This window comes from Talaromyces amestolkiae (assembly GCF_001896365.1).
Source record: "Talaromyces amestolkiae strain CIB chromosome Unknown scaffold1.1, whole genome shotgun sequence".
Taxonomy (NCBI): Eukaryota; Fungi; Ascomycota; class Eurotiomycetes; order Eurotiales; family Trichocomaceae; genus Talaromyces; species Talaromyces amestolkiae.
The window spans coordinates 180,229-192,790 of NW_024468037.1; the positions used below are offsets into that span (position 1 = coordinate 180,229).

General features: G+C 48.3%; 5 protein-coding genes across 5 annotated transcripts; 3 read left to right on the forward strand and 2 right to left on the reverse strand.

The window, feature by feature from the left end:
• Nucleotides 1–1,058: 1,058 nt before the first annotated feature.
• On the forward strand, nucleotides 1,059–1,703 carry BHQ10_000057 (uncharacterized protein; the record flags this gene model as incomplete). Its single annotated transcript, XM_040878203.1, has 3 exons — nucleotides 1,059–1,188; nucleotides 1,238–1,405; nucleotides 1,465–1,703. The coding sequence occupies 3 exons, from the start codon at nucleotides 1,059–1,061 to the stop codon at nucleotides 1,701–1,703; spliced, it is 537 nt and encodes a 178-aa protein (XP_040728562.1).
• A 534-nt stretch (nucleotides 1,704–2,237) lies between these two features.
• BHQ10_000058 (uncharacterized protein) lies at nucleotides 2,238–3,681 on the forward strand (the record flags this gene model as incomplete). The annotated part of the gene is made up of 2 exons (XM_040878314.1): nucleotides 2,238–2,271; nucleotides 2,336–3,681. 2 exons carry the CDS (start codon nucleotides 2,238–2,240, stop codon nucleotides 3,679–3,681), a joined length of 1,380 nt encoding a protein of 459 aa, XP_040728563.1.
• Nucleotides 3,682–4,171: 490 nt separating this feature from the next.
• BHQ10_000059 (uncharacterized protein) lies at nucleotides 4,172–5,116 on the reverse strand (the record flags this gene model as incomplete). Its single annotated transcript, XM_040878425.1, has 2 exons — nucleotides 4,172–4,764; nucleotides 4,825–5,116. The coding sequence occupies 2 exons, from the start codon at nucleotides 5,114–5,116 to the stop codon at nucleotides 4,172–4,174; spliced, it is 885 nt and encodes a 294-aa protein (XP_040728564.1).
• A 1,524-nt stretch (nucleotides 5,117–6,640) lies between these two features.
• On the forward strand, nucleotides 6,641–11,505 carry BHQ10_000060 (uncharacterized protein; the record flags this gene model as incomplete). Its single annotated transcript, XM_040878537.1, has 11 exons — nucleotides 6,641–8,029; nucleotides 8,578–8,924; nucleotides 8,978–9,143; nucleotides 9,194–9,256; nucleotides 9,315–9,565; nucleotides 9,622–9,809; nucleotides 10,224–10,301; nucleotides 10,359–10,365; nucleotides 10,415–10,538; nucleotides 10,595–11,152; nucleotides 11,206–11,505. 11 exons carry the CDS (start codon nucleotides 6,641–6,643, stop codon nucleotides 11,503–11,505), a joined length of 3,471 nt encoding a protein of 1,156 aa, XP_040728565.1.
• Nucleotides 11,506–11,945: 440 nt separating this feature from the next.
• Nucleotides 11,946–12,284, reverse strand: BHQ10_000061 (uncharacterized protein; the record flags this gene model as incomplete). The annotated part of the gene is made up of 1 exon (XM_040878648.1): nucleotides 11,946–12,284. The coding sequence occupies one exon, from the start codon at nucleotides 12,282–12,284 to the stop codon at nucleotides 11,946–11,948; it is 339 nt and encodes a 112-aa protein (XP_040728566.1).
• Between the last annotated feature and the right edge of the window lie 278 nt (nucleotides 12,285–12,562).

The window sequence follows — 12,562 nt, forward strand, 5'->3', positions numbered from 1 at the left end:
CAACTTTCTGAGCCATGTTGTATGGACGAATTTGCCTTCAATGATAGGAGGCGAGGTAAAAGTAGCTTATTCCATGGATTAAAACTGGGAGTCAGGCATCGGTGTTGCATATCCTTGTTGAAAATGCATGTGCTTTACTTGTAAAGCCATGTGAAGACGTAAAGAAATGGAAGTATCAAGGTATGAGGATAGGTATAGCAGCTTGATGGCTAGCGAATCCTAAGTGATGATGAAATCACTCCTAACTGCTTCTTGAGTCAACTCCATTGTCGGAGTCTGCAGCAAATAATTCTGGTATAGGTTATTTAATTAATAGTCATGGCTGGTCTGTTTGTAGCTGTATTGATGAACCGCAAATAATGTTGGCGAAAGCTAATGCGCAGAGCCGTAAACCGGAGACGCCCATATATCTACATTTCCAATCAATTCATCGCCTGCTCCCTGTCTCATCGATACTTGTACGCGAATGTGACTTTGAGTAATCAAAAACAAATTCGGGCCAATTGTTAACCCGGTTTTACCAAGTATATCGATGCCTTGATGTGCTGTTAAGTAATCTAAATTATTCATAGAGAAACGGGGGGACAGTCGGGCCGCGAATCGTGGACGTCACTAAGCGTTGACTTTGTAATCCGATTTGTCGTAAAAAGTTATATTGCCTTGACATTTGACTGTTAGTGAGTCAGCCAGTGATCTCTCAGGGAAGATATAATGCTTGTACGACCAGCAGCATTCGGATGCGGTAGACAATGCATCTGCGGTAGCACAGGATGCAGATGGATAACGACATAATTATTGATTAGTTGCACCGAGCGTGTTCCATGACTTCAAGATGCAAAGCCTGGCAATAATTACTCATCAGCCCGACTAATAATGTTTGCAAACATGCAAGCCTACTAATCTAAATTGCAATCTTCAAAGCGTTGGTGTTCTGGTATGCATAAATAGGGAGTTGTGGAGCCTTCGAGGGCTTCTCTGTTGAAAGTTTCAAGCAAGCACAAGCTCCTACATCAGACTATTTTCGATACTTCCTTTCAGCCAAGCACTACGTCTTCAACATGTCTACTTCTGGGGAAAAAGTCTCACGCCTCCTAGCCAGCAATGAGAAATTTGCATCTTCTTTCACCGGCGCTCCAACAATGGAACAGATGCGGTCTGGCTTAGTAGGAAATGGACCGCTCTTCATCCGTGAGTTGATTCTCCTCCCTCGGGGACATGCTTACTAAGTCCGGCTCAGTCACCTGTGTCGACCCCCGATGTGTCCCTGAAGCCTTCTTTGGGCCAGACCTACGGGCAGCCGTCCATCGAAACGCGGGAGGTCGAGCAACAGCCGACGTGGTGCGGACGTTGAATGCCTTGCGTGCTTTGGTCAAGATGGATACCGTGGTTGTTGTTCATCACACGGGTAAGAATAAGTCTTACATTGTCCAGTATGGCACTTTGCTAACTTGTATCGTCAATCAGATTGCGGTATGACCCATGTTACCGAAGAAGAGATCCGCGAATACTCAAAGTCGAAGAATCCTGAAGCAGCAGCAATCGTAGACAATATTGACTTTGACCTTTGGAAAGAGGAGCAACTCGAGGAGTCTGTCAAAAAAGACGTCCGCAAGCTCAGAGAGGATAAGAGTCTTGATGGCATTGAAGTTTTTGGATTTGTGCTGGACACGCAGACTGCTGTTGTGACAGAGGTCCATGTTTAGTTATTGTTTTGAATTCAAGGGGAACTCAGATGAGATCGATCCATGAAATTATCTAAATAGTCAATGTTAACCTGGTGATGCTATGATCGTCAAGCTTTCTAGGCTCCTAGAATGTAATCGTCATAAATCCAATTAAGGGGAGTTGTAGAAGAATCCACAAAGAGTATATATTTTGGGCCTCGGTCTGGCGCTGTTAATATAACAAAAGTCACGTGATAAGCCGTCCTGCAACACATGTAGGCCCCGTAATTAATTAATTCACTGGTAGCTCCCTACACTCATCGATTGCTCAATATCCTCTGCATAGAGTTACATTTTTCTTTGACGAACATAGATACTCTACCCAATTGTTACGGATCACTCCGACACGTTGTTTATCTGGTTAGACAAAAGAGGGTATTCTAAAAGCGCCTGTCTTACCGCCAGCGAATACGACACCCCTCTACTCTGTCAACCCTTCCACAACTTTGACCCTGAGAACTGCGAGAGGGCTGTGTTAGCAGCAAGATATTTGTACGACCATCCCACTACAACATGGCCATGGCAGAAACCTCAAATCCTCCTCACGGTATGTGTTCAACGTCATTGCGTCTTAACGAACAATCAGCTCACAATGCGCGCCGTGTGTCTAGACCGACACAGTCGTCGAAGACCATTCTCGACATGGATGAAACGATTGACCAATCTCAAAAGCTCATCATCGTCAGACTCACAGTCCGGCAGCAGAGCATCTGGAAAACGTAACAATAATGTCAAGAATGACAAACGACCGAATGGCGGCGCACAGAACAATCCATACCCCTTGTCAGGCACCATTCGCGATATTGGGTCGCTCCGGAGTTATAACGATACTGTGTCTTATACTGAATCGACTGATCCAGGTCAGCATCATCAAAGGGCGAGCCAGCAATCGCTACAAGCTTCTACGTCCGAAGCGAATATCCCAGGTAACAGCGCCAAGTCGACTGCCCCGACGCTATCTACGAATGGTGACACTGCGCGATCTGAAGCTGGGTACTCGAAAGCCGGGACTACGGTGACAGGGAATGGAGGAGTGTATGGCGGCGGAGAAGGGAGCACATTCTCATCACCAGCGCCGTCGGTGCGTTCGTTGACGACGACATTGACAACCGTACAATCCGCAGCGCCTTCTGCGCACATATACGGCGTCACACAAAACAATCAAACCGCCAACGGACCCACGAGTGCAGCAGCACAGAATAATTTGAATCAACAAAATCAATACTCTTACCAATTCCCGCCTTCTCCCGCGTCTGCTGTTCCACCACATCTCGCGGGGCATCCGACAACATACAGCTCCGCAACAGCAAACAACATATTAACCGACAACGCTTCCATACTCACACTCGCATCATCCTCGAAACGTCGACGCAGAAATTCGCTCGACACCAATGCCTCCGTGCGCGCATTAGCACCTTCGTCGGTGTTTGGGGGTAGTCGCGAAAGTCTGCCCCTGAGCGTGCTGAGCGCTAATGTTGGGGTCGATGCATCCAACGCATCTATAACCAATGCGTCCGGTGTACTGAGTCGACAGAGTCTGGGCGGTCTGGCAAGCGCGGAACGGATTAGCGTCTACTCTGCATCGGGGACTGTGCCGCCGCTTGTCCATGGTGGTGATAGGAGTAGTCTGATCGCTAGCAAGCAGGGTGATAATGGCAGTGTGCGCAGCGGTACGCACTCGCATACCCGCAACGACAGCGCAGCTGGTAGTGTCGCGGGTACGATAGGGAGTACCTTGAACAATAGTACCTCCGCTGCGGCGAACGCGGGAATCACATCTGTCCCATTACCAGGTCGGATAAGTCGTCGAAGCTCGGGATGGGGCGAGATTTCCGGCGAGGGTGAAGGGGAAGGCGAAGAGGGTACCCATCAAGGCGGAGAAACCGAAGAATCGAAGCAAGAGAATAGTCATGCGAACGGTGACCCGGGACCTTCAGTTGACGAAGACAAGCAATAATCTATTAACATCATACCCCATTTTGCCCGATTCCAATGACCACACACGCATAACACTTCTGTTTTCCTTATTTTGATATCGCTCAAACCAAGACAAGACGAATGACTGCTTTTACTGCTATGATAACCACCATGTATATTATATTACGTTCAAATGTTCCACCATCATCTTGAAATACCAGTCAAGAAATGCATCATTTTCATTTCCCATGATTCTAACATTATAGAAGAAAGTACAGATCACAACACCGCCGTCCGTTACCATGAAAATCCCCTGGTATAACGAATAATAGGTAATCACCACGTCACATCAAAAAACGTAAGAGCTGAGTATCAAAAATTATAGACATTGAAAAGCATAAGGTTGACATGAGAATTCGAAAAGATGCACGTATAACTCGTCGGACAGGTTTATCATATCCTGTATTGTTCTATTGCATTATTTCTTTTTTTGTGTGGTTTTCATCTTTTTATTTTATTTGCTTGCTGGCTTAGGCAGTGCCAACGCCAATCTTGGACTCGGAAGATTGCTCTTTACCGGCCTTGTGGCTGGCGAGAAAGTTCTTGAACATGTGTGCAATATCGGTTTCGCTGCGTTGTTTGCCCTCGCCGGACTCGGAGCCATTTTTCTCTGTGATGAGGTTCTTCAACCACTGATTTTCGAGTTCGAGTTGCGAGACGCGTGCTTCCAGCACGGCGTTCTTCTCGCTTGCTTCCTTGACGGATTTTTCGAGCGCTTGTTCGCGCTGCTTCTTCTTCACGCGAAATCGTGCGCTGGCGGCTGTGTTGCGGCGGCGTTTGTCTTCCTCTGCAGCGGCGCGGGCGGATTCGTCGAGGCTCTTGGCGTCGGTGGATTGCTTGCGTTTTGTGCCTGCGACTTGCATGGGGGTTGAGACGAAGGCGGAGATGTCGGTTGGGGATGGGATTTCGGTCTTGGGTACGCGAGTGTTGGTCTTTTCAGCTGGGCGGGCGGTGGTATCTTGCACAGCGGGTATAGAGTGGAAAGTCGAGTTCATTTGTTGGAGGTTGCGCGACTCCTCCGCAGAGGTAAAGGTTGTAGTGTAATCGGGAATAGTACCCAGGTCTATTGCGTCGTTGTCAGACCTGATATTCTTCCCTTTCACACCCGAATGTTCAGTCTTACCATTCAACATATCCATATAATTCATATCGAGGTGTTTTTCCACCACATGCTTCTCTTCCTGTGGCTTGTGTTCCTCTTCCGCGGGACTGAATCCCAGCGGCATGTTCATATCGCCAAAGTGACCAAAGTCCAAGAACTCGGTGTTTGTGAAGAGCGCCAACTCGGCATCGAGGTTGAAGGGCTCGGTGGATCGTTGCTGTTGTGCGGATTGGTCATATGGCGATGGGATGGTGTTAAGGTCCTCGAGATATTGAGCGAAGTTGGGCGCTCGGCGGCCCCCGTAATTCGACATGATGATATATCTTCAATGTAAATACTTTTCTATCCTCCTCGTTCAAGTGTATTCGGGCAATCGAGAGGTGTTGAAGTCGGGTAACGACAGACAGTGGCCGGATCGGGAACGGAACCCCTCCTAGAATGACTGCAAAGCGGGAAACCAGACGGTCGCAGTGCAGACGTGAGGTCGTAGTATCGTGAATGGAGATCGTGTCTCGTAGCCTGAGTATCAATCAGGTCGAATGTCAAGTTGTCCTCTGTTTGAAGAGTGTAGATGTGAAGTGGAGAGAGTGCCAGAGTCACAAGTTGGAAGAAGTGGTGCGGGCGGGAAAAGCAAAAAAATCCTTCACGTTCATCGGCCAGAGATCCGTAATGCGGAAAGAGCCCAGTGGGGAAGCTGCCCTTGGTCTGCGCGCAGATTGGCCGGCGGTTTCCGCGCAATGTACCGATGTAGTAATTCCCTATGACAAAGCACGAAATCTGGTGGAGGCAGAGTGTGATTGGCTGTGTGGCTATAAGATCGCGAAGGGTACTGTATAGTAAACCTGTCCGTGCATTTTCCGAAGCGACCTTGCCGCGAGCACGTCTTTACATCTTCAATTCAGCAGTATTCCTACTATATGTATGTGTATGTAACATGACAATTGTCGAGGGGGACGAGTGTTTACGCCTCTGTTGACGGTAGGCATGTCATTTGCGAGTCATCCCGATGGCCAGCTCCATATCCTCGACGCTGGGAAATTACGAGCAGGTTATTGCCACCCATGACATCGGCCGCTGCTCATCGGCAACCGCGCTGTCCTCAGGCAATAAGGCAACGCCGCCGAAGATCGGCTGCTGCATTTGGCTGCCGGTTACTAATACGACGTAGTAATTCTGGATTGAGTAATCATCGGGCTAGGCCTGAACGAGAAGGTTTTTCCCTGTCGCGCGGCACTAGCTGGAAAACGGCCTAGTGCCAGCAACCGCCTCTCCACGTGGGCCTGCAGACGGCCGAATGAGACGCAGCAGAGCGCCCCTCGGGCTGAGCGAATGATGGCGCAATCGAGGAGCACTTGGTCGCAACCCATTAAGCATACATTGCGCAGAAGCAATATACAGTGTATGCAGGAGCTCTGCCGTCCGTTGAGGGGTAAAGGTGAAGCTGTAAATCAGCTTGCCATACTTAGTACGTACTCGAGAAGGTCATTCTTTATTCGTTTCATGATCAAATAAGCTGCGAACTGTGCGCCATTACATACATAGCAGCTAGCACTACGAGTAGTCTCAACTTCCCCTCATTGATTATCAATCAGTCATTTTGAAGAACAACATTTCCGACATTTTCCTAGCGGAACTTTTGACGTTCGTGACCTTATCGCCACGTGACACAATGCTTATCGAATCTTGGCATAGCGCGTCGCGGGTGAGCTTTGTTTGTACTTTGGAGTGTTGATGGCACCTCAAACATCAGCGACGGCGACTAACCAACACAAAACACGACTGAAAATGGTTCTCAGGGATCTAGAAGCGGGATAAAGAACCTATAATTGCCACCGACATGGCAAAGAAACGTTCAATTCGTGCTCCCACCACGTCCAGTCTACCGAGCAATCTCCGCATCTCAAGCAACACACCGTCATTGGTGAAAGCTCTCGGCAGGTTATCACGACAGTCGCTCCTAGACCTTATTGTCATCTGGCTCTCTCCCAAGAATGTCGAATTATATCCCCCTTTCCTCAGTCAGAGCTCAACCGGTAATGACGTTCCCGACCAAGACGAATCGCCTTACGCAGCGGCCGATAGTGTCGAAGAGATTCGTGAGGCATACGCGGAGTTCGGACTACGAAAAGGCGGGAAGAGAGAAGTTATCGACCGGGTGTTGGAAGGCGACTGGCGACATGGAATAACTCTTGGTCAATTAGCAATGGTCGACATACAATACTTAGAAGATCATCCCAAAGGGCAGACGTGGTCTGCGTTTCGTCTTGGGCTGGTCGACAAGACGCAACAGCCTGACAAAGAAGAAGATGGTGATCTACTTGCCTGTCTTCCGCGACTACATGCTGCGACTTTCTTGTCGAATCTTCAACGAGAAATTGCGCCCCTGGTCAAGGCGCATTATCATCTAGCTCGATCAAAAGCTTACCCACTGATTTATTTACGAATCTTCATTACCGATTCGCCATATAATCAGCCCCGACATAGCGCAGGGACATATTTGGATTCTGCAAGAACCCTATACATTGCGTTCCCCGACAGCAGCCCCTACGTATACACATCTATGTCAGCCCCTACAAGCGCCAAAACCGGTCCATCCACAGCCCCTCTTACAAACGACCCTCGAGCGCTACGAGGCATAGTCAGAGACGCCCTCCCAAAAGCTCTATCAAAACCCAACGAGCGATATAAACTAGAAGCAACTGCATTAACAGCCAAAAGCCTCGAAACGATGCTCGCACTGCGCGGAGCGGGCAAAGCAAACGAGGCCAATGGCGCGTTTAGCATTTTTGCCGATGCGGTTCTTGAAGGTACGCCGATTGATCCGCGACAGGCTGCGACAGTAGCTCCGGAGGAGTTTCTCGCCAGTGAGGATAAGGAGAATGCACCATCGGATCAGCAAAACACGAAACGAAAGGGGAGTGATACAAACGCAATGGCAGCATCGCCTGCAACAAAAAGACGTAAATTGGCCGTGCTATCTCGATTCGGCACATCGGGAACATCGTCTTCTCAAGCACTGCTCAACCGCTTGGACATTCGTCTTTTGGACCGGCCAGGCGATGACGAGGATCATGTCAATGATGAGGATTCTGATGCTGGCGACGGTCAGTACACCATGTCACTTTCTTTCGCGGGGAATAATGTCGTCGCGGGGTTTCGCAAACTGGCAGAATTAGGGGTCGTAGATCCTATTCGCATGCCTTCGTGGATGACCGGCGAGGAAGGCGTGAGTTCAGCTATAGTACGACTGGGGAAAAGAGTTGAACTTGCTTCGAGATGATCAAAATTATGCGCTTATGGTTTCTTGCTCTTTCTATCATTTTTTAGCGATTGGACTGGTGCATGGTGTTGATATGGCTGATTATGGCCAATTAAGGTTTTGGTTATTTTCGTGTTGGCAATTCCATACCCTGTATCTTTCAAACATGAAAAGGAGGAATCACATTTCATGTCGAATATATCCACTAGATATATGATGTATCAATTGATGCCGGGCTATGATTCGTCGGGTCCGCGATAAGATAGTCATGACAAGCTAGTGTCATTTCTAACACTCAAATTATTTCCCTTTGTTCACGTCCAACCTCAATTCTCCGTAAATGTCCGTTTGTCGATTCCTGGTCGGAAGTATCCATCAATTACCGACTGTCAAGTGATTATTCTGATAGATGGCGGGGTTGTCCCTGAATCTACAATTGCCACTTCCCTGCCAACGGTACAGCAATCCTCTAACAACACGATCGCGCGCAAGTACACTCATTACCAACAAAACAGCGCATCGTCGCAATCATGCCTCCGTTCACTCCAAGTCCGTATCGCGCAAGAAAACGCTTCCTCGAAGATGGGCATGACAACAGCCCCAAAAAGCGGCGCACGCTACAACCAACGTCTACATACACACCACAGAATACCTACGGGAGCGAAGTAATCGATCTAACGCGCGATTCGCCTGAGCCTTACACTCTGCCACCGATTTCACCCAGTGCCAAGGCAAAGAAATCACCGAAGACTCCTCGCTCAAGCCAGTCGAGTCAGTACAATGTCGAAAAACGGCGAAGAAAGTTTAGGTCTGGGCCGCCGCGGTCGTATTTGGAGAAATTGCATCGTGCGACTACACAACGGTATTCTTGTCAAGATTCTGGCATGCCCAAGGGTTTGACTAATGTAGATATAGGATGTTTGTGATTTCTCGCCGTCGTTCCGAGAATGGAGACATTACTGAAGAAAACGTGGACATTGTGGGCACAACGGGGAATATTTACACAGTGACTGTTTCGTATGAGCCGTCGTGCACATGCCCCGACGCAAGGAAGGGGAATCAGTGCAAGCATATCGTCTATGTATGTCTTTTTATTCTCTGAAGTCTAGGTTTTGATTACTGACTTTTCAGGTTCTTGTCAACGTACTCAAAGCTCGTGATGACCTCAGGTACCAACTGGCGTTTCTCTCTACTGTAAGTTTTTTGAGCACCACCAACCAAAAACGAATCTAATTATTTACGATCATAATAGGAACTACGCGAATTGTTCGAAAACGCTCCCATCGAAACCGAAGAAGCGCACGCAGACAAGGACAGCGACAGCGACACCTCAGGAAAACGCAAACCAATCGAGGGCGACTGTCCAATTTGTTTCATGGAATTCGAACCTCTCAAGGAGAAAATCGTCTGGTGCAAGGTCGGATGCGGAAACAACATTCACAAGACCTGTTTCGATCAATGGGTTGCTACTACACGCAACCAGGGGGTTCGCTGTGTTTTATGGTGAGTCTTGCTTTATGCTTTTCTGGTCTGGAATCAAGTACTGATTTGTTATCTAGTCGGACGGACTGGCCTGCGGACGCAGATGCGCCACTTGACAGGACATCGCTCCTGGGCACGGCGCGCAAGGGTGCAGACGGCTATATGAATGTCGCGGGTGCGGTTGGCTTATCTGGCAATCGCGACTATTCGACTTATCACAGATTTTGGGTTAATCGTCATTTGGGACGGCAGCGTAGAGGTGGTCGTTCGTTCTAAGATGAAGATGACTAAGAGGATGAATTTTGAGGGTCTACATTTTTAACTTGGGTTTTATTTCGGTTGGTGTTTGGGTGGCTTGGAAGGCGTTGGACCGGAGGCGAGTCGGTTTAGCGATGATATCCAGTTTAGTTTGATTCAAAGATTTCATCTCAATTACGCTCAGTCATTTCATAACATCTCAATTTTGTTGTATATTATGTACTATGTTATCAAAGCGATAACAGCCATAGAACGTCATGAGCCTAGGATAAGTGGACCCCACTAGTCCTTCCCCCGTAAAATAGCTGACTAGCTTAAACAATCCGAACTAACGTCAACAAATTGCATATTTCTACATTACATTTAAGATACTATCGAATGTTATATGCTTAATACCTAGACCTGCATACACTGCCTATAGATACCGATAAAATGGCACGACCCCGTGCTCATTCCGGAGCCGATGGACCCAAGGAACCTCATTCCGTATCTCTAAAAGGTAAGCATTTCAAATGGAGCTACAAAGCATACCGTACAATAGACTGACCATTCGCAGTTCTACGGTGAGTTCACCTTTCAATGTATGAGAATGACTAGTCTCATGTCTATCAGACTATCGCGCCCTTCACTATCATATCAATACCCGCTCGCACGAGAAGACACGAGGATATCCCCCAAAGCATCGCTGGCTTATCCCACCAACGAGTTTGATCCTCATTTCATTCTTAGTCCGAACGTATGTCATTTGCTCTATTCTGATCATGGGCTTTTGGAGACTTCTGACATGGATAGGTCACGCTCCCACCAGCTTTTGGGTCTGCCTATGTAGGCGAAACATTCGCCTGTTCGCTATGCGCCAACAACGAACTGCCGACGACAGACAGCACGAAAAGAGTAACCTCTGTGCGTATCCTGGCCGAGATGCAGACCCCGTCTCAAGTATTCCCTCTAGATCTAAAACCAGCCGAGTCAGATGACGACAACATGATCAAGTCTGCAGGAGAGGGATTAGACTACGGCCAGTCGCTGCAAAAAATTGTCCGGTTTGATCTCAAAGAGGAAGGGAATCACGTCCTGGCTGTCAGCGTCAGTTACACCGAGACTCTACTAGCCGATACGCACGACGGCCTGGCGACGACGCATGCGGCGAGCGGTGGTAGGGTCAGGACGTTTCGCAAGTTGTATCAGTTCATTGCGCAGCCGTGTCTGAGTGTGCGCACGAAGGCATCGGAGTTGACGCCTGCGGAAGTAGATAATAAGTCTCTAGGGCCGTATGGGAAGACACGGCTGTTGAGGTTTGCGCTGGAAGCGCAGTTGGAGAATGTGGGTGATGGAACGGTTGTTATCGAGGTGCGTTAACCAAGCAAAATAGTGTGGTGTTTCAGGCACTAATGATTGTACAGAAAACGAACCTGAACCCAAAGCCACCCTTCAAATCCACAAGTCTCAACTGGGACGTCCAACAACTTCCCGAAAATGAAAATGAAAATGCGCAACAACCAACCATGAACCCTCGCGATATTCTACAAGTCGCGTTCCTGGTCGAGCAGGAAGTCGGTCAACAGGATGGAATGGATACGTTACTCAAAGACCTAAAGAAGGATGGAAGGGCGACGTTGGGACAGCTTTCGATTGAGTGGCGGAGCGCGATGGGGGATAGAGGGTTTTTGACGACGGGGAATTTGTTGACTAAGAAGCGGTAGAGGTCTGTGATGGCTTCGTTCTTGAATGAGGCGACCTTATCGCATATAGGGGAAACTAGTTTGCCTTTGACATTCAAAAATATCATTGCGAGGCGTAAAGGGTGGAAATAGATCGACTCGTTACATCTCTTACCACATTCACATATCCCGCGTGCTAACTACTATGTACAAGTTGTTTTATGGCAGTATTGGCAGTGATTGGCTCGGCTTAACCCGACCGAAGCTCAAGTGGCCCACAAATCACAGTTGTCAACAACTTTAAATGACATGACTATCGACATACCAAGTACAGTCATATAGTCTCCATGACCGATGACACAGTTAGTTTCACCGATCGGTATGTATGTAAACGGCGGATCCAATGATGGCCATGATTGTCCTACTTGCTGAGACGAATAATATTCACACTTTATACAACAACCTCCATTATCCATGGGGGCCTAAGGAACACCATACCACGAAGTCCACGCCACCACAACCGTGGTCAGGAACAGCCCTACATCCCCTGCCACAGACTTCCCCTGCCTGACCCGCGGCACAATCGCACCACCCTGAATCAAGCCACACACCATCGCCGTCCAGGCCCTTGTTGCGGGAAAGAGCACCAAAGTAGCGAATATCGTGTCAAAGACGGGGATGATACGTGTTGAGGCGTCGTTGGGGGCGCGGTCGAGTTGGTAGCGGTAGAAGGAGGGCGTGTAGCGGCCGTGGGTGAAGCGGCTGAAGGCGCCAAGGTAGACGATGCTGACCAGGGTGTATTTGGAAATGAGGCCGAGCATTTTCTGGTTGAGGATGTAGCTGTTAGCTTGGGGTTGCACATGTGAGTGGTCACTGGAGGTAAAAACTTACGTATATACTTGCAGCTATTAGCACAAGGGCTTTGTCTGTAGATTGTACATATATAATTAGTAGTATATGAGAGAGTCTGTGGGTTTTTATGTTTGCCAGGCTGTCTATATACATAGAGCTGAACTCGTGCGACCCACAAAGCTTTGGCTTGAAGTTTGTTATCACTGCTGTCAGCCCTAAGCTTACATAGTAACTACTATTAGTGCTT